Genomic DNA, 22,264 nt, shown 5'->3' with positions numbered 1-22,264 from the left:
TTTGTTCTTTTTTTTATCCAGCGTATCATAAACCTACTGCTGGTGGTGTCTTGGTTCATCCAGTATCTTCAAATTCACAGTTGGAAACTTTTATTCCAGATGATTATTTTGGAGTACACATACATCCCTTGTAGATTCATTTCACGATTGGTAATATTTTGATTTTTAATTTGTTGTTTTTTTTTTATCATTTTCCTTTTGTATTCTCATGAATGTTCTTTTACTTTTTTTGATGTAGATTTTTACGTGATGCTTATGTTATTACGGGTTACTAATGTTTCGCTCAATCAATATTTTTAAATGAGAATTTTTAGTTGTATATATTTTTGTTTTACTTTTTGTGCAATTACAATATATATTATTACATTGCAAAATTATTGCATACGAGTACATGCTTAAATGCTTCAAATGTGAAAAGAACATGCTAAAAGAGAATAAAAGAATATTGGAATAGAAAGAACATGTCCCATGATATAGAAGAACTTGTTTCTGGATTGAAAGGAACTTGTTAAAATAGTGAAGGAACAACTTTGGAACCTTTAGTTGAAATATTGCTTAAAATATCCAAACTATCTAGACAACATTCATATCTGCAACTAATAGAACATCTAATTGTTTAAAAAAGAACACGATACTTGTTCAAAAGAACAACCCATAATTTCAATAATAACTACACTGATATCTACTGAATAAACCATTGTTTTTAAAAGCTTACTTCTAATGAAAAGTAACCATGTTCATGCCTTCATGAAAACACACCAACTATTCTACTTGATTAGCTCTCTTCAATGCTAGATACATTAGCTCATGCTTTTTGTTCAGAGCGGATAATAAGATTTCACCACTGTACCGCATTCTCAGCTTGCAAATATAGTCCTTCTAAAAACAAAAAATAGTGCAATATTAGAAGATTATATATTAAAATAATATAAGTACATATATTCAAAATGTACTTACATCTTCATCTGTGTTTTTGAAGCCACAATTCCACGTCTGGTTGCCTTTGTAGGTCTCCATATGCCTCATTGCATATACCCCACAATCAGTCTTGTTTATTCTATTTTTCCATGGCATTTCAAGCAACACCTTTTCATATGTCGAAATTCGTGCCTTCCTCAATGGATGTCCCTCTTGTGCTGCAAATATTGTCCATGCTTCAAACTGAAATGATCCGAATGCAAAAAGAACAATATAAATTAGTAAAAGAACAAACAATAACAAATAAAAGAACAAAAGTATAAAAGTACAAAATAAAATATATAAGACGAATTTATGCAAATAGACTTACAGTTCTCTCTGCAAATGTCTTATATTTATCATCATATGTTATTCCTTCAGGTAAAGTGAGATTGTCAATGATCTCCACCTTCTTCGCCTTCTGGTTGATTAGAATCAAATAAAAATGTTCACCAGACCACACCGGAAAGAACAACTACAAGCAGAGAAAAGAACATTAGACAAAGGAAAACGAACATATGCAAAGAAAGAAGAGAACAATTTTATAATTTTACCAGATGGAATCCCTTTAAAGACTTAACACACCAGCGGTTACATACTCATGCCTTACACTTGCAATAAAATTTTCCAACCGTTTCTCCTCGGTTGCTTGGCTATCCTATGATCCACCATACGAATCATTCTGCCAGAGCATATTCTGCAACAAAAAAAAAATTGTAAATATATCTTATATAATAAAAAAAAACTGAAGAAATATGAAAAATGAATTTTTAGTGATCTTAAAACTTATGAAAGGAATTGTCTAGAAATAGAATTTCAAGTTACTCTTGACACTTTGATCTGGATCATCATTCAGTATTCTTGCAAAAGTGTCAATAACATTATTCATCACCCAGACATCTGGAGCTGTTTAGAAGGAAAAGAACAAAAATATGAGTAAAAGGAACACCTACAACATTTAAAAGAACATTTAAAATTTCAATGATTAAATATATACCAAGGGTTTGAAACTCTACTCTGGTAACTATATTCTAATCATCAGTGTACAACACCTGACTGTTTTAAGAATGAAAATAATATTGCCATAAGAACATGAAACGGTACAAAAAGAACATCTACATTAAAATACTTGTAATAGTATAAAAATACTTACGTTGGTCTTCCCTCTCCAAATGCATAATCCAGTAAGCATCGCATGTCCTTTTCTTTTTGATCCAACTGATCTTCCCCAACCAGTAGGTGTGAATACTAAGTTAAGAAGGGTGACCGTAACTTGACGGGAACATTTTTCTTTCTCTTAACAAGTGCAGGTACTTGTACCATATCTGGATCCTCTTCCTCACTTATGAAAACAAAGACATTATAAAGTAAAAAGAACACATTAGAGGGAAAAACGAATACAGACATACAATAAAAAGAACAACAAAGTGAAAAGAAAAGAACATTTTATAAATGATTATGAAAAATTATATTTTAAAAAATAAACGAAAAATAACTTGTAAAAATAAAATGGAGTAGTCTTACTTTATGTTCATAGATGGAGTTGCATTTTCTGTCTACGAGAAACCGCGCTTGGAGTGCTATAAGAGTGGAAAGAAAAGAATATTTTACTATGGATAAAAAGAACAAAAGAGTGAAAGAAAAGAACATTTAATTAAAGATTATGAAAAATTATATTTTGAAAAATACACGAAAATAACTTGTAATAATAAAATACAGTAGTCTTACTTCAGGAACATTGACGGAGTTTCCATTTCGGTCTACGACTAAACGGCAGTCGGAGTCTTAAACTCGGATTCTTCAATTCTAAAGCTTGGAGAATTTGGGTTTCCATCTTTAGCTCCTTTGATTAAATCTTCAATATCTGATCTCACACTTTCAGGCTCTCTGTGTATTACAGAAAAAAGAAAAGAACACTATGAGTAGACTTAAAGAACAAAAGTGTAATGAAATAAACATAAAAGTAATATTAAAAGTAGGAAGATATTAAACTTAAGATAGAAAAGAACATAAAGAAATATATAAAAGGAACATTCTGAATAAAAGAAAGAAAAGATCACTTAAATAATTGTATAAAGACACAAAATTATTAATAAGAACAAATTCAACGAATAAAAGAAAAAATAATTGTTTATAAAAGAACACTCTGAATAATGAAAGAAAACAGTCACATATTTATTATACATGTGTATGTGAACTGTTTTAAAAGAACGCATACTCAGTTTTTTCTGTAGGTGGCTGTTCTTTGTCAGCATCATCTTTGTTGTCCCCAGAAATTGTCTCCATATCACGTTGAGTTAAAGTTTTGTTTGCCAAGATTGCTTCCAAATTCATTTCCTCTTCGTAGTCGTGTGCCTGAGGAGGAGGATTTGAAGCGGAAGCCATTCCAAGCTTCAATGTCAAATCACCAAACACATTAGGCTGGGAAGGCATATTCAGAGGTGTTAAAAATGGTGGCAAATCTAATGAAACATCCTTAGATTCCTCTGTTTCCTTTCTTTCATTTCCTACTGTTGCCTTTCGTACTGCTTCATCAAATAGTATTATGAAGTAGTCTGAGCTGAAAAATTCTTTGTCTTGACTGAGGATTGAACCATTCTCCTCAGTATTCCTTCCTTCTTGCTCCTCTTGCGTCGACTTGCCCTTCTAAAAAATAACTGGAATTTCAGTTCCAGAGCATTTTGGCCACGTTTTTGGCATATTGAATGGAAGACTTTTTTTTTGACATCAATAGTAGTGTTAAAGAACTTTCTAGACAACGACAATAAGTCGTTGAACTTGTTCATGACACTACTGAGTGCAGTAGTGGTTTTAGTGAATTCAGCATGGAATTCCTATTTAACAATAACAAAATTAAAGAACATCATTTAAGGACTGAATGATGAAAAAGAACATTCGAATGAAAAAAATAACAAGGGAGGGTGTTGAAAGAACATGCATCAAGAGCTAAAAAATATTCTTAAAGATCGAAAGAACATGTTTTAAGAAATAAAAGAACATGCTTAAGTAACATGCTTAAACTTATAAAAGAACATGTTTAAGAATGTAAAGAACTAGTGGCATGAAAGAAAGAACATCTTTTAAGAAAAAAGAACATGCTGAAATAACATGAATAAACTTACAAAAGAACATGTTCAAGAATGTAAAGAACTAGTTTTTGATAAAAAGAACATAAACACAGAATGCAAAAGAACATGGTAGGAAAAAAGAACATATTGAGGATGTAAAAGAACATTCGTTGTATGAAAAAGAACATTTGAACAAAAACGTTAAAAAAATAAATGCAATGGTTGTGTTAAGTGTATTTAATTTTTACCTCAATTGTAGAAGGGACTTTTGCTTCCTCACTGGGGTGTGCCTGTTGCTGTGGCATATCCTTGTCATCGCCGAGGTGAGTCACTGGTGAACCTTGATGTGCTTCAAGCACATCATTTGTGAACCAGATAGGTTGTTGGTGTTCTCTTGGTGTTATTGTTGTTGCTGTGGTTGTTGATTTGCTGCTGGTTGTTGTGGTAGTTGAAGAATAAGTTGTGGTGGTTGTTGTTGATTCTGTGCTTGTTGCTGTCTGAGAAGCTCGATCTCATCCCTGTATAGTTGCTGCTAAGGTGGACCTTGAATTCGGTCAAGAATCACTCCATGTCCAAAGCCTGTAGCATTGTCATTGGGTACCCTGCTGCTTATCATATTTCTTCTCCAGCAAGAAATTAGAGGGAAGTTCCTTGGAGGGTACTCTTCCATTGCACCCAACCGAAATAACATACCTAATTTAACAAAAACAAAATACTTTATTGTTAGTTAGATGAAAAAAGAAGATGAAAGTAATATACAAAAAAGGGAAATGCTAGCTTAATGATTGAAATTTACCATTAGAAATGGTAGTGGACCAGCAAACCATATGCTACGGTCCACATTCAAGTACTTAGTTGCCCCAAGAAGGCTGGTGTAGGCATACTGGCACCAATTCAGATTCCTCACCTGCTCCAAATCAACAGTGCTTGCTAGGAATATGAAGTTTGGCTTTTGAAACAGAAAAATATATAAGAAAAGAACATTAATTATGTTTTTAAATAGAATAAGAAAATATAACATTCAAAATAAAAGAAAGGAACATTAAACTGAGAGAAAAGAACAATGAAAGACGAGGAAAAGAACATTGAATACAACTGAAAAGAACACAACTAAAATCCAAATAAAGGAAAGTACAACAATAGGACATTCAATAGAAAATAAAGGAACATCAGAAAGAGATAAAAGAACAGTGACAGACAAAGAAAGAACATGGAATTTAACTAACAAATAAAAGAACTATAAAAATATTAATGAGACACAAAAGAACATAAAACGCAAACAAAAGAACATTAATGAGAAACAAAATAATTTTGATGTATACCGATATATTGGTAGTGGATTTAATGCAGGTGTTAACTGCAACCACTAGGAAAGATCTTTTCCAGTTATCATCAACTGGAGTCTCATCTTTGATCAGTTTTTGAATCATTGTTTTCAATTTTGGGCATCCACACCTCACTTTCCAGTACGCCCAAAATTCAGCTAAAATCCTCATGACTTGTGGATCTTGTTCATCAGTCCATTCCACCACCGGAGCTCCTCTAATAGGTATACCGTACACCAAGTATACATCCTCTATGGTAATATCAAGAGAAGATTTTCCTAGATTCAAGGTCTGGTCGGACGAGTTAAAATTCTGAACCAACTCGTACGGGAATGGACTTTCGTTTTGTGGGATGTCAAGTTGCAGAAGAGATCCAAAGCCTAACTCCGTGATGGCTTGTTGTTTACTTACATGAGCGTCTTCATCAGATCCAATTCCTTTCAAGAATCGCATCATCAATTGCGGAGTTTGCCTTAGATTCAGTTTCCTCTCTTCAGCCTTTTGGTTTGGCAACAACCAAAGCATTTTCTTCCTCATCATCCATATCCTCCATGACCTCATCAGCAACAACAATTTGTTTACCTTTTGTACCTCTCTGGAAAAAAGAACAAACATAAAAGAACATTAGACAGGGTGTAAAAGAACATTATAACGAATAAAAAGAACAAATAACTAGAGAAATTCTTTGACCTTCTCAACTACTCTTTTCCCCTTCTTTATTACAGCCTCACTTTCCACTTCTTCTTCACCTTCTTCTTCATCTTCCTCGTCTTTATAAACTTCCCTCACAACTATCTGATTAATTTTGCTACCCCTCTGAATGAAAAAAGAACATAAATAATGGTGTAAAGAACAACAGACAGAAAAAAAGAACATTCTTTATATAAAACACATCAATTATCTCTATTATAGTATAACATTGAGGTAAATAAAAAAAATATACAAAGAGGGTAATGTGAAGTTTATCTTGAGTGCTGCGGTCTTTTCCAAAGTAACTCCTTTCCCCTTCTTAGCAATTGGGGCAATTTTTTCTTTTGGAACATTCTCAGCAGGGAACAGGTTCTTTTTCCTCTGTGCATCCTCCAATTCCTACTTAACCTCTTTGATAAGAGCAGGAAATTCTTCCTTCAGCATTGGACTTATGTTGACCAAAACAAAAGAACATTAGTAGTAACAAAAAGAACAACATAGCAAATAAAAAGAACACCATTTTATTTTATGATAAAGTTACCTTGTTCTTTTTCTGTTTGGTACTGTTTTCTTAGATTTCCCCTTTGATTTTTGAGGTTCCTCGCCAGCTTCTTGTCCATCTTTCTTCATTTCATTTTGTAACATGGGAACTGTTTCCGTGTTTGTTCCATCTGCTTCATCTTTCCTCTCAGGTTCTTCCTGCCCTTCAGGCACTTTTACCTCATCCTCATCCTTTTCATGTTCTTCCTGCTTCTCAGGATCTTCGATTGAATTTTTTTCTTTATCTTCCATTTCTTTCTCAACCATCTTTTTTTGTTCTCTCATCTCCAGCTTCTTTTCCTGTTCTATCAGCTTTCTTTGTAGTTCTTGCACCATCTTCTGTTGCTCTTGCAATGATTTCCTTTGTTTGGAAAGACTATTATAAAAAAGAACACATGTTATGAAAAAAAGAACAACAAAAAAACAAGTGCACAGTTCTCATCCTACACACTTGTACAATATCTTATTCATCTGATTTTTCTATTTTTTCAGATACTATATAAATAATGTTTGTCCTCCATAATCTCAACCATTCATCATTTCATAATTTTAGCAACACATTTTAGAGAGAGAAAGATGAGAGGTTTTATTTTCTCTCAACAGAAGAGAGAATTTAAGACAGAGAAAGAGTGAAATGCGATTTCTACTTTCTTCTCTCTCCAACTTTTTGCTGTATCATTCTAGTTTTTTGAGAATAAGTGAATTAAAGAGAATACTAGTTCTCAGGAGAGGAACAAATGCAATTTTGCTAATTTTCGTAGAAAGAAATTCGGAGCAGAGCATGAAATTCAAGAGGATTGTGATCAATTTCTGAAGATTTATGTTGATGTTGTTGATAAATGTTGATCAAGTATTGATCAAGGTACGCTTATATGTTCCTTTTCTTATGTTCTTTTTAATAAGTGTTCTTTTACTGTGTGCTAACAATTTTAGGTTTGTCTTTTAAATCTACATGGTTTGTTCTTTTTGTCGTGATTGGTTGTTCTTTTTATTCTTTAGAATACATTTAACAATAGGTAAAAATAACACCATCTCATCAAATCTACACTGATTGATCTTTTAACTCTTCATTGATTGTTCTTTTAATGCCAAGTGTTCTTTTAAGTCTACATGGACTGTTCTTTTACTCTAGATGGATTGTTCTTTTTAAGTCTACATTGATAGTTTTTTAAATTTAATTGCTACTCTTCTTTTGAGTGTACATTGGTTGTTCTTTTAATCTGCACGGATTGTTCTTTTAAGTTTTTATGAGACAGTTAATTAAAATACATTTTAAAAAAGAACATAGATCAAATTCATTAGATAAGAACAAAATTATAGATCTAGTTTTAAGTTCGTCAAAACATAGAGGTTTTCGTCATTGTAAATAGAACAGTAGGGCAAATGAAAAGAACAGCCATTAAATAAATAAAAGAACATAGATCTGTGTTACGTCTACATTGATTTTTTTTTAAAATTTTAATAGTCACTGTTCTTTTGAGTCAACATTCATTGTTCTTTTAACTCGAAAAAAAACATAAATGTGGATCTACTTTTAAATTCATCAAAATGTAGTCGGTTTCGTTATTGTAATTAGAACATTAAGGCAAACCAAAAGAACAAACAGCAGGTGTAAAAGAACCTGGATCTCTGTTTAAAAATGAAAAAAGAACTTACTCGCTTTCTTCTTCTTCTTCTTCTTCTTCTTCTTCTTCTTCAGTTACTGGATTTTCTTTGTTGATACTTTCCAACAAATCTGCATCAATTATTGGTGTAATTTGTTTGTCCTTCCTCTTTTTGTTTCTTATATCCTACAAAGTGGTCGTCAAAGGAACATCATCGCTTTAAATGAAATTTCATCAAAAATTAAAATTCATGAAAAATTCACTAAAAATTAAAATTCACTTGAAATTCAGAAAAAAAGAGGAAAGTGAAGTTGAATTCTTACTTATTAGAACATGTCGCATCAACTTCTTCTCCTTTTTTCGATTTACCCATTTTCAATTGTTATGGTTCAAGTTTTTGTAACCAGATTATCAATTCAAATAAAAAATTGGCGAATTTTTTAGAGAGAAAATAGTAGAATTGCAAATTATTTGTTTCGGATTTGTAAGAATTTGAAAGGTTTTTGAGAAGTTTTTGATAATTGGTGGGTTGAAGTTTAATTGCATGTAGGTTGAGTGTGCAAATGAATGTCGCAATCAATTATCTATTTATATAAGAAAAATTGAGGAGAGAGAAAATAAATGCTACAGTATTTTCAAATTTCAACATCTTTTTTTTTTAATTCTATTTTTGTTGTTCTGTTCGTCCTCTCTTTTTGTTCTTTTGGCTGATAAGTAAAGAAAATGATGTTCGTTTGAGTCTCGTTTGTGTTCTTTTTCTTGAGTGATTATGTTCTTTTTTTTAGCTTGTACAACGTTGTTGTTAGTATTTTTGAATTTGATTTTTATTTCTTTTTTTTACTTTAATTATAATTTAAATTTTTTATATTTTAAACAGTACTCTATTTTTTAATTTTTTAAAATACAAAATGAGGAGAGAGAAATAACTTATTTAATTTTTTTATTAAAAGATATTGAGGAGAGAGAAATTACATGCCACGTTCCATTTTTTTCATTGGAACACTTCTGTTTTGCGGTTTTTTTTTCTCGCCACGTTCCATATTTTCAAATAAAAACTTTTGTTTGGCGGTTTTTTTCTTTTTATTATGTTTCTGTTGTTCTTTTCATTGATTTCTTTTGTTCTTTTTCATAAAGAAAAAGAAAGTGATTTTTTTTGAAGGCATATAAAATCTTTGTTTTAGTTCTTGAATTATTTGTCCTTTTTCTATTATTTTTGTTTTTGTTCTTTTCTAGGTTTTTTTTTCATTATCGATACTTTTTTTTTGGTGTTCTACTGTTGCATTTGTCATGTTCTTTTTTAAAGTACTTGCTCTTTTTATAGTTTATTAGGACAGAGAAATCGTTCTTTTCTTGTTTTCACCTTTTTGGTTTTTAATATGATTGTTCTTTCCTTTTTTTTCTTTTGTTTTCGTTTACTTCCTGATGTTATTTCTTTTTAGTGTATTATGTTCTTTTACGTGTTTTTTGTGTTCTACTGTTGCATTTTTTCGTGTTCTTTTTTTGAAGTACTTGTTATTTTTTAAAGTACTTGTTCTTTTTAAAGTTTATTAGAACAGAGAAATCGTTCTGTTCTTCTTTGTACCTTTTTGGTTTTTAATATGATTGTTCTTTTCTGTTTTACTTATTGTTCTTTTCGTTTACTTCCTAATGTTCTTTCTTTTTAGTATATTAAGTTCTTTTACGTTTTTTGTGGTTTTTTTAAGTTTTTTTTTTGTGGTTTTTACTTATTGTTCTTTCCTGTTTTACTTATTGTTCTTTTCGTTTACTTCCTGATGTTCTTTCTTTTTATTATATTAAGTTCTTTTACGTGTTTTGTGGTATTTTTAAGTTTTTGGGTTTTATTCTTATTTTTCTGCGTTTTGGTGCAGGTGCACCTTCCTCTATGTGCACGCGCCTGCACCATCCGTGCGTTGCCTTTGTATAGAAAATGGATCTCTTTGCCTTCTTAATATGTGAATAAAAAATGCATTAAGGAAACCAAATATGTTTAAATTATGGTTTCTTTGTTCATTCTAACTTACCACATCAAAAGCATGGTTTCTTATGCTAAGAGACCATTGAGATATAAACCATACCTTTTATGGTCTCTTTTGCTTATTTGGCATGGTTTCTTAGCCAATTTTTGTAGTAGTGTAGGTTGGTTGAATCATGCATTTAGAATCATTGAGATTGCAACTTGTACGTGGTCACTTTGCTTAATTTAAAGTTAATTTAAGGAACCTAAGGCCGTTTTTTCCAAATATTATCTTCGTTAAGCGTGATGTAACCTTTTTATTTTGTTGTATTTAGCATGTTTGGTGATGAATTGAATAATCAAGTAAAGCATCATCACAAGTAGACAAGGAATTATTGAAATGCGTACAACACCGTTTAGGTGCAAAACCACATTCCCTTGAAAACAACAAGTAAAGGGTGCGATATTATAAATGCAATCATAGTAATAATAAAAGAAATAGTAATAACAATCATCACTTAAGCAAATTAATCGGATAAAGGTGCATTATTGAAATTGCAATATTGAAAGAGCACTATTGTATTTGAAATCCGAATGCCAAACAACTTCTTAATAATAAGTTTGCCCGACACGTATTCAATTCTCTAAAAATCTTAACTTTAGATGAGTTGCTCATCTTAAAGTGTCATTGATTTTTGACATTGAAATAGGACTTGAAATAGAACTTGAAACATAACTTGAACTTGAAATAGAACTTGAACTTGAAAAGGGAGGTTCAACATCAAAGACTAAGAGATTTCATGCTAGAAAAATCTCATCTTTAACATACTGCATGATTTGAAATGTTCTAGTTTAAAGAGAGTTTTCTCTAATTTAAACATCATTGAACTTGAACATTGAATTTTGTATTATGAACTTGAATGTTCATGTGTTCTAGTTTAGAAAAGGGATTACACTTTTCATAAACATCCTTGAACTTTTGAAAAAGTTTGGATTTTGTAAGATTGTATGATGATTGTTTTAAAGAGAAAATCTTTCAAGAGTCAAAGTTCCTCATTTTACTGATTATTTTTGAACACAAAGCTTAAAACTTGCCTTTGATTATTGAAATGGTGCTTGGAAAATCATTTGAGAGAGATTTCATGAATGAAATTCTCCTAAAGATTGCACCTTTGTATATTTTTCCTAGTTTGTCATGAGTATGAACTCAAACACAAACACAAACATCATTGGAGTTTGGATCTTGGATTAGAAAGGTAGAAAATTATAATAGATCATAGTAATTTAGAATAGTGTTTCGGATTACCTTATTTGGGTTAGGTTATGCTTCTGATTTTAACTCCCAATTGCTCTTGATATTAGGAAAATTGTAGGATTCTTAAAGTTTTGAAGATTGAATTGTATTTTGTATTGATTGGTGTTGAGAGGAAATTTATGAATTACGACCTTGTATTAAAAATTTCCCCTATCTTTTTCGGTGAAAAAGAGGGATTTATATAGGAGATTAACCTGCTACAGGACAAGTAGGCCAGCGCCTGGGCAGTGCTCAACGCTAATGACTTGTGGCAGAAGCTGACAAAAAAGGACGATGATACTGTCCTTTTAATAGTTGGCATCGTACCTTTTGTACGATTTGGCTTTTAGCGCTAAAAAACCACCTTTTGTATTCGGGATTTGAATTTGGACTCGGTTTTATTGGACGGGGCCCGACATGCTCGGTTTTATGGGTCGGCGCCCGTTTTTGGATTGCTTAATGGAATTTTGATTGGAAATGGCCTTGTAAAACCAATGGAGATGTCCATTGGGTGAGATTGTGTTTAGATTTTGAACTTGATTTTTGGAAATTGAATTTTGTACCGAGTTCCGAAATGGGAACGGGCACGGGAGTTGGACTTTGGATTTTGGAATATATCTTAGCAATTGGGACTTCCGCACGGAGTTGCACCAACCACCTAGCAAGGATAATGGTTTCGTCATCATCCCATTAGTGGAGACACGAATTTGGTGTCTACAAATGCCCCCACTTTGACTGAGCGTTCGGTTACGAAAGCGATAGTCAAAGTTTTCGAAATGGGATAGAGAATAGTCAAGATGTTCTGCAATCAAGATCATTCTTTGTACGCCGGTACCTACACAAGACAAGCATTAGGAGAAGGATAAAGTCTACCTCTGTGCGGCTTGACGACTCTAATCTTGGTATGGATTGTATTTATTTTGCGCCTTTGACTTAGAACGGAGCTTGGCATCGAAAATTTTGAATCTTGAATTTTGAATCTTGAATTTTGAATTTTGATATTTGAAATTTTGAATTTTGAATCTTGAAAACCCGGAGTGAATCAGCTGGGTTTTTGTATTTTCTTGATATGTCGTTTAAGGCTTGATCCGCTGGGGAACGTATCCACTGCTGGAGAGAGTTTTTTATTGACTCTTGGAATTTGAATTTCTTTGACTACCCCGGAGCTTGTGTCCGCTCGGAGTAGGAAGCTTGAATCCGCATATTTTCTGGACTTTATATGCTTGAGATATTTATCTGTCAGTGTTGATGGAACAGATGTATACCCGTATTTGTCAAAAAGGATCCTGATTCAACGTTTGATGCCTGGTGCAGAAAATTGTAGCACCAAAGCACGTACAATCAGCACCGAGGACTGCGCTAAGTTTCCGCGTGCGCGGACAGTTAGGGCACGCGCCTTACGCCCTATCAGCGCTGAGCGCTGGGGCAGTGTATATATACCCCCTGGTGTGCTCTTGGTCGAGCACACTTCACTTGCTTTTTTTCTCTGAAAGTCCGATTGTTCTCTCCCTTTGACCTTGTTGTTTATGCATTTTGCTCTACACTTGTCCATGTAAGTATTTCAAATTTTGCTCTTGAAATTACCTTAGGATTGCATGTAGGATAAATTTTTATACTTGAAATATTCTTGCATTGATGATTTTGTACTTGTATCTTGAATATGTTGAAACGTAGATAATAGTAGGCTTCTTGTACTTTTTATGAAAAATTATTTGATAAAATCTCGAACTTGAACTTTTAGAACTTTGTAGAATGTGAAATTGAACTTTTGTACTTGGAATCTTATACTTAGAACTTGTAGATGACCACTTCATTGGGGACCTTTGTGGGTCTCGCATAAGAATAGACTTGGATAGCCTAGACGTAGGTGTAGAACTTGAATGCTAGCTTAGGCATGGATAGCCTAGGCATTAATGTAGAACTTGAATATCTACTTAGGCATGGATAGCCTAGGCGTTGGTGTAGAACTTGAATGGCTGCTTAGGCATGGATAGCCTAGGCGTTGATGTTGACTCTGAATAGTCTCTTGAAATAGAAGTCCCTGGCCAGACTTGTACTACCACAAGGGATGTTAGGCTTTGAATTTTGTACGGGCTAGTATGAGATATCCCTAGATTTGAATGTTGATTTTTGTATTTGAATGCCTCTAGTATGCCTCGTCACACCCGGAGGAAACTATTTGAGTGCTCGAGCAGTCGAGCAGCTATGGAGGAGGCTTCTGAGCTAGAGGTGCCTATGCCTGTCAACGTTATACCTGCTCCTCGGGCTCGGCCACCTGATTTTTCACAGATGTCGCAGGAGGAGCCTCTGACCCCTAGGATGTAGCTTTATTGGGAGCTGGAGCAGTTTACTCGGAGAGGGCCCATTTTTGAGGAGATAGATGATGACTCTGACTGATCCTGCATGGGAACAAGGTCTAGCTTTGCCTTGGGTGCGCTGTTTTGTATATGGGATTTTTGTACGGATATTTGTATGGATACTTGTACTTGAATTTCGTAATTGTATGGTTGGATTTGTACGGTGTTGAATTTGGATTCTGTATTAGTATGGTTGAATTTGTATGGTTTTGAAATTTCGCAGGTTTTTGGAAATGTTGCTGCGTGTTTTTGCATGGTTTTAATTGAACTGGTATGCATTGTGTGTTCATTTTTCAAATTTGTGGCTACATGTATGCATGCAAAAAGGACAAAAATTTCCCATTTTTTCGGGTGTATATACCCACTATAATCCCCCACTTTGACTGAGGTTTTATGGTTAGAAAAAGCGCAAGTCAAAGTACATTCAACTTTTTCTTATGCATATGATGACTCGACTTAGGACGTCGATCTAGGACTACAATGCTTGAATTTTGGACAAATAACCCGAAATTGACCCGGGTGCTGATTTGAAGTACTTGAATTTGCGCGACTTGCAACTTTTTGGATCATCCGGCCAAATCCTTGAGCTGATTCCTTTGTACTATGGATCGAAAAGAAGCGTGCTTGATGCCATAAAGTTGGAGGCTGAAGTTGTCCGTCTGGCAGGTCTTGCGCATGGTGTCTGCCTGGCGCCTGCCTTGCGCCCTACGCTGGTAGTACTTTAAAGTACCACCATAAATGTTGGCTCTTGTATAAATAGGGGGCTTTGCAAATCAGTTCTTTGCACCTCTACTTCTTGTTTTGATTCGCCTTCTTCTTATTTGAAAATAAAATGGCTCTTTCTTTTGAAAATGCCTTGAACGCATGGCTTGGTTCGTTAGGCAAGTTGGAGAAAAGGGAGCTTGATGATATGCATCTTGGAGTGCTTGATTCTTTCCGGTTTGTAAAGCTTGATTTGCACTTTCTTCATGCTGCTTTGGAGGCTTGGGATCCAGTGAACCATGTTTTCCGCTTTGGAACCAACGAGGTATGTCCCCTCCCTGAAGAGTTTAATGCTATACTTGACTGGCCCCTTATGGTAGAGCCTTACTTGCCAAGTGTTGAAGAACACTTCTTTTCAACATTTCAAAGGTATTTGGGTCTTGAGCCCCCATTTTTGTGTGCCATTGTATATGGGCGAGCGATGGATTTGTCCCTCTTTGTTGCTCATTTTACTAGAATGGACATCCCCAAGGTCTATCGCTTGAGGGCCTTGAATTTTTGTCTCTTTGCTCATTTCCTCTTTTCAAAACATCGGCTTGGAAACGGCAATGCCGCCATGGTAGAGCAGCTTGCTTGTGGCAGAGACCCAATGCCGCTTATAATTGGCGAGACACTGCTAGGCCTTGAAATGCTGAAATCGGACCTAAATTTCATGGTCTGAATCTAAAGTTTCTTGTGTATTGTAATTTGTACTTGTATTTAGAACATTGAATATTGAGCTGCTCTTTTTTTGTATCTTCCCCATGGTCTGGCTTATGGAGAGGCTCAAGTTGGGGGCACCACCAGAAAATATGGCAAGCTATAATAGAAAAGGTTTCACTATGCAGCACATGCTGTATGGCCGGCTTTCTTAGAATGAGTGGCGTTGTGCACTCTCGGAGATTGGATCCTCCATCAGGTGGGTAATTTCGTGTTGGGGAATTGCTTCCATGAGGCATGCACCTGGCTCTTCTGTTTTGAGGGTGCCTAGCCTTTCTGCATTAGTCTTCTACTCTCCTGCTCGAGTGATGAGACAATATGGCTTGAGGCAAAAGATTCCGGATTGTTCTATGGAGCATCTGAAGCCTGTTGTACTGAATACTGACCATCTTGCATGGTGGAGGAAGTATTGGATTGTCAAACCTTTTTTGAATATTCAATTCCCGCCTGAGCCTGCTACTCTGTCTGTGGGGTATGTTGTATGGATGAAAGGTCAAAGACAGAGAGGCACATCTTTCTCTGAGTCTGTGGGAGCCAGAGGTTCTAAGGCTAGACATCCTGCATCAATTACTTATGAGAAGAGTGATGAGACCGTGACCCATTCGGTGCTTGACCGTTTCGGATCTAGTGGAGGTTCATCATCATCTTGCCTTGGAAAGTTTGCTAGCTCCTTCTCCCACCGCTTGGGAAAGGGGAAGATGGATGAATGATTGCAAGAAGGACAAGGGGATAATACTTAAGGCGCTAAGGCTCAAGAGCATAGTCACCCAACCCCAGTACTTTGTAGCCTTGAAGTGTTTGAAAATTGTATTTGTAGGAAATGTTTTTAGGAGTGTGTTTAGAAATGTGTTTGGTGGAAGTGAATAGGCTTTAAATGACTTTGCTTCATTTGATTCTAACCTTGTAATCGAATTACCTTGAGTTAAGGCCTTAGAGCCATTTGAATAAGAGTCATTTGAAAATCGTGCCAAATTCCACTTGAACATGCATTTTATTTGCACATTTGGAATGAGAACAACAACAACAATTGACTTTCGTTTTTGAACTTGATTTGATTTTTAGGATGCCCTTAATTGAGGAAACTTGAATTTGTTTTGAATATTAAGGTGGCAGGGTGTTGACACCTAATTTGTGTCTCCCCTTTGGGATGATGACGATACCATTATCCTTACTAGGTAATTGGAGTAACTCCAGGCGGAAATCCCAATTGCTAAGAACACCTCCAAAATCCAAGGTCCAAATTCCAATCCTCGAGGCCGTTCCCGTCCCGGAACTCGGTACAAAATACAACTTCCAAAATCCAATTTCAAAATCCAAGTACAATCTCAAGTAGTAGACCATCCCATCGGTTTTACTAGGCCTTTTCCACTCAAAATCATATAAGGCAAGTCAAATTCGGGCGCCGACCCACAAAACCGAGCATGCCGGGCCCCGTCCCGTAAAACCGGAATTCAAAAACCCGAGAAAGGCTTGTTTTTAGACGCTAAACGATGCCTTAACCTCCAAGTAAACACAAAACGCCAAACCTAGTACAACTCGTACAACGGGTACAACACTACAAGACGAAACAAGGACGGAGCCCGCGTCCTTGCTTTGGCGGCATTCAAGCAACGTCAGCAGCGCCCTGCGCTGGCCTGGCGCCCTGCGCTGGCGTGTGCTGGCGTTTTGCACCATTCCCTCCTATAAATACCCTTCATTTCCATTGAAAAAAGGGGGAGCACAACAATACAACGTCGTAATTTCGACATTACGCCTCAAAATACAACTCAAAAACTCCTCAAAAACACATACAAAATTCCTAAATTCAAAAAAGCAATTGGGAGCTCTTGCCTAAACCTAACTAGGTAAATCCGAATCCCATTGTAATCAACTATGTTGCTTTGATTTCTTAATGATTAGCAAGTTGGTGTTTTTAATCATTCAAAAACACCACTTGTAACAATCACACATGTTTTCCAAAAATACAAACTTTTTCAAAATACAAAATACAATTTTCAAAGATTCAAGGATGTCCAAGTTGTTTACAATCATCTCTTGGACTAGAATCACCATCAAACATGGGGTAATCAAAGATAAACACCTTTTAACATTTAAAGGTTTAGTCTTTTGAGATTCAAAACTCCATTTTCAATATACAAGTTCAAGTCTTCAATTTTCAAAGATCTTGCCATGTTTAGGGTTATTCATAGTTATTTCCCTAAACTAGGATCATTTCAAGTTCAAATTTAAATTATTTCAAGTTCAAAACTTCAATATTCAAGCTTTCAAGTTCAAGTTTAACATGCAAAATCTAGGATATTTGGGTTGAGCAACCTCTCCCAAGTTGAGATTTTTTGCTTTGAATTCGTGTCGGGCGCACTTATTTTAAAGGAGCCGCTTGCCGTTCGAATCTCATGTGCTCAAGTACAAATTTCAATTACGCACCTTTCAACATTGCAATTTCAATATCGCACTTTCAATATCGTACTTTCAATACCGCAATTTCAACACCACAATTTCAATACCGCAATTTCAATACCGCACTTTCAATTCCGCATCTTTACTTGCCTAGTCCATTTCTAGGCAATGTGGACCTACTCCCTAGTCCTTTTCTAGGGGGTCTTGTATTTACTAATTCCGCACTTTATTTAGTATTGTGATGTTTCTTTATTTGCTTTATCGCTTTCATCACCAACATGCTAAATACAACAAAATACAAAGGTTACATCACGCTTAACAAAGATATTTCTGGACAACCCGGCCTTAGGTTCCTTAAATCAATCTTTAAAGCAAAGTGACCACCATACAATTAGAGATTCAATTTGCTCTTAATTCAAACCCACATAGTATAATCTGTAGGGGAATACAGTTAAACATAATAACATGTGCGGAAACAATCCCCAAAGCCAGGAAACATGTATAAAGCACAGATTAAGCAAACTTACATTCGAAGCGTGTTTTCCACAATAATCTGTCAACGAACACGAACTTAGAACTCCAGTTGTCGTTCCTCTACTTGGTTCACCGACACGATCAGATCCGTCTTGATTATCGTAGCTTAGACAATCGATCAAGAGTTTGTGCTTTTGGGTGAACACACTTTGGAGGCACAGAGAGAATAAGGTTCTCTGTTTTCTCCTAGGGTTGTGTGTATGAATTGTGTTAAGTTGTAAAAGGGGTTAGAAGGTTATTTACATAACCTTACTAACCAACCAAGCCATAAGGCAAGGCCGGCCAGCACTTCGTCCGCGCAAGCCCACACGCGCACAGCCAGGCGCTGGGCCTTGGGCCGCGCTATTTGCGTTGCTGCTGCTGCCCCTTGCGTGCGCGCGCCCAGCCAAGGCGTGGGCCTTGCGCGCTGGCTCGCTGCTACGCCCAGTGGGCCTTGCGCGCTTGCGCGCCTTGGCTCGTTGGGCTGGCAGCGTTGCCCCTTTAGTATCCGCGATTAAATATATTTCCGATATATTATTTATCGTTTCGTATAAGACGAATCACCGTCGTACGATACGATTTATTCGTTTCGCCTAGCTTACGAATATTCGCGATACGATATACGATTCCGATGCAAGGTCGTATCGTATAATACGTTTTCCAACTAATTCCCCAAAAGCGATTAAATGAATTTTCGATTCATTTAATCCGGTGATCTGTTACGTGTCATTGGTGTGACCTTGTAGGTTCAGTCAAGAGTAAGCTGTGAGTTCAATATCCATTAGAACTCACTGATCGGAAGCATTGCTCCAGCTAGCTGTTTCGGTCACTTGATCTCACTGAATTAATTGTTCGCAATTAATCTGAACCTTGGTATTAGACTTAATGCACCTTGGGTGAAGGGCATATTTCCTTCAATATCCCACTTGTCATTCAGACAAGTGTGCATTCACATTCCTTTGTCACTTAGTGTTACTTACTGAACATAAGGTAAGATCCAAGCCATCCTTATTAGGTCCATAAGTGTTTCTCGGATTACAGAGTTTAACTGTCAAACTTTTGCAGAAGGTTAAGCCTAACCATTCTGAGCACGGCCATGCATTTTACAGTATCTAACTCTCCGAGAGGCCTTGTTACACAACAACACCATCCTATCAAAGATAGGAGGACAATCCATTCTTGCAATCTATGAACACTCACTTTGATTCATAGTACGCCCAATAACTGCTTTTATAGCCTCCTTTTACGGTGCGACGTTTAGCTAGTATCAAAGCGAACTAATTCTCAAACGAGCAGACATAATCGCTCATGTTCTGAGGAACGATTTCTAATCACCATTAATGAGAACTACCTATGACATGACTTTAATCTCTTAAAGTGTTCTCATGGTCAATCCGATACAAGATCCAATAAGTATCTATGCAAAATATTCTGACATCCAATCACTCTAGTTCAAGAAACAGAACTAAGTAATCTACTTGCAATCTAATCTTCATTAGTCATTGGTCGTCCACCTTTCAATGACCTGAATTAGAGATCCTTTGTGACTTCAATATTCAAGTTCACTTATGGGTGTTTCTTTGTCGAAGAATCCATCTTGACATCCCATTTGAATGATTTGAATCACATGGACTTATCATTTAATTCTAAACCACAATTAAATGAATATAAAATAATAAATTTCATAAATATGAAATGGTTAAACCAATTGTTTTAAACATAGATTTAACAGATGTTCTAAAACAATACTTAGAAAATCAAAGCCATTCTCCAACATGCTTGATTCCCATGGTTGCTACATGTGCGTTGTGTTTCACTTGTGGCAACGGTTTAGTCAATGGATCCGCGACGTTGTCGTCAGTTCCAACCTTGCAAATCTCAATTTCTTTTCTTTCAATGATCTCTCGAAGTATATGAAATCGCCGCAGTACGTGCTTAGACTTCTGGTGGCTCCTAGGCTCCTTTTCCTGGGCAATGGCTCCGCTATTGTCGCAATACAAAGCCACTGGTCCTTTAATGGAGGGGACAACACCAAGTTCTTCGATGAACTTCCGAGTCCAAACAGCTTCCTTTGCTGCTTCTGAGGCAGCAATGTACTCGGCTTCAGTTGTAGAATCCACAATAGTGCTTTCCTTAGCACTTTTCCAGCTTACTGCTCCGCCGTTGAGGCAGAACACAAACCCAGACTGTGATCTGAAATCATCTCTGTCGGTTTGAAAGCTTGCGTCCGTATTGCCCTTAACAATCAATTCATCTGTACCACCATAAACCAGAAACTGATCCTTAGTCCTTTTCAGGTACTTTAGGATGTTCTTGGCAGCAGTCCAATGCGCCTCACCTGGTTCTGACTGGTATCTGCTCGTTGCACTGAGTGCAAACGAAACATCCGGCCTTGTACAAATCATAGAATACATGATGGATCCAATAGCCGAAGCGTATGGAGTTCCACTCATCTTTCTACGCTCATCAGATGTTTTGGCACACCGACTCTTGCTTAGATATGTGCCATGTGACATGGGTAGATGGCCTCTCTTGGGTTCCATCATATTGAACCTAGCTAGCACTTTGTCAATGTAAGTGATTTGGCTTAGTCCAATCATCCTCTTAGATCTATCCCTATAGATCTTGATGCCAATATGTACTGTGCCTCTCCTAAGTCCTTCATTGAGAAACACTTCCCGAGCCAAGTCTTTACAGACTCCAACATAGGAATGTCGTTTCCAATAAGCAGTATATCATCAACATACAAGACTAGGAATGCAATTTTACTCCCACTGACCTTCTTGTATACACAAGATTCGTCCTGATTCTTGATGAAGCCAAACTTATTGATTGCTTCATCAAATCGTTTATTCCAACTCCTTGATGCCTGCTTTAGTCCGTAGATGGACTTCTTAAGCTTGCATACTTTTCCTTGGTTCTTTTGATCGACAAAACCCTCCGGCTGTGTCATAAAGATAGTCTCTTCAAGAACACCGTTCAAGAAGGCAGTTTTGACATCCATTTGCCATATTTCATAGTCATGAAAAGCGGCAATCGCAAGGATTACCCGAATAGACTTAAGCATCGCGACTGGAGAAAAGGTTTCATCGTATTCAACGCCGTGAACTTGCCTGTAACCTTTTGCTACCAATCTAGCCTTGTATATGTATACAATTCCATCTTTGTCTTTCTCCAACTTGAAGACCCATTTGCATCCGATAGGTGTGAACCCATCCGACAAATCAACCAAATTTCAGACTTGATTTTCAGCCATGGAGTCTATTTCAGATTGCAGGGCCTCTAACCATTTAGTGGAGCTTGGGCTCGTCATAGCTTGCTTGTAAGTCATAGGTTCATCACTATCCAATATGAGAACGTCTAAGTTTTCAGTCAAGAGGACGCCTGTTGTAGACACCTACTTTTGTCCCCATTCCCGAAAGGTAAAGGTTCGATGATGAAAGCGTAAAAACTCCACTTGACAACTCATCTCCTATAAAATAAACGAATCTCAATTCCCCATTTCATTTCACCCGAAACCTGCTATTTATGGAAGCCTGCTCAAAATAGTAACTGCCGTAAAAGGTAGCTTCTAAAAGTGGCAAATCATAAAAGATAGAAACCTGTCAGAATTAGGTGTTGCACTCCAACATAAATCCTAAATGAGATAGAAAACTGCGAGAATCCTATTCCTAATAGGATTCGGAAATAAGAGTTACGTATTAATTGAAATCCTAACGAGCCTAGAGTTCGTAACGGGCCCAGACGCATTCCGTCATTAAATTGATACGCGCTAAAAGACTCGAATTAATCTCAAACTCTGCGGATTTCAGGAATCCGAATCTGACTAAAGAAAACTGATTTCGGCGCCCAGGCCTGGGCGCTGAAAATACCTGGGTGCGTGTTTTTTCTTAATTCTTTGTGGATTAGAACTCTGCAATTCTATCTTTCCACAAACTCTTCCCTATAAACAGGCCCCTAATTTCGACGTGAAAGAACACACAACAACATACAATTATATTCTGAGTATTGACTCCAACCCTTAGCCTAAGCCTCTCGCTGCAAAACTGTTCACGCGTTCTGTCGCAATCGATCCATAAATCGAACAGAACGTATCCTGTCCCA

The 22,264-nt window shown here is 36.2% G+C and overlaps 1 protein-coding gene across 1 annotated transcript; it reads right to left on the bottom strand.

Moving 5' to 3' along the window:
• Positions 1–5,843: 5,843 nt before the first annotated feature.
• LOC130471585 (uncharacterized) lies at positions 5,844–13,837 on the bottom strand. The gene is made up of 6 exons (XM_056841798.1): positions 13,784–13,837; positions 8,237–8,370; positions 6,582–6,956; positions 6,449–6,488; positions 6,041–6,166; positions 5,844–5,945 (listed from the first exon to the last, which is right to left on the bottom strand). The coding sequence occupies exons 1-6, from the start codon at positions 13,835–13,837 to the stop codon at positions 5,844–5,846; spliced, it is 831 nt and encodes a 276-aa protein (XP_056697776.1).
• Positions 13,838–22,264: the final 8,427 nt, after the last annotated feature.

The sequence above is a fragment of the Spinacia oleracea genome, chromosome 4 (assembly GCF_020520425.1).
Source record: "Spinacia oleracea cultivar Varoflay chromosome 4, BTI_SOV_V1, whole genome shotgun sequence".
Lineage (NCBI taxonomy): Eukaryota > Viridiplantae > Streptophyta > Magnoliopsida > Caryophyllales > Amaranthaceae > Spinacia > Spinacia oleracea.
This window is presented reverse-complemented; position numbering and strand designations above follow the sequence as displayed.

Bases quoted from the DNA above. Each gene is read 5' to 3' on its own strand.
- LOC130471585 (XM_056841798.1), bottom strand. From the start codon at position 13,837: ATGCAGGATCAGTCAGAGTCATCATCTATCTCCTCAAAAATGGGCCCT. The intron at 6,489-6,581 runs GTAACTTTATCA...GGTCAACATAAG, and splicing joins CCAAACAGAAAAAGAACAAG to TCCAATGCTGAAGGAAGAAT. The intron at 6,167-6,448 runs GTTAAGTAGGAA...TTTTTCATTCAG, and splicing joins TTCCTGCTCTTATCAAAGAG to AGGGGTAGCAAAATTAATCA.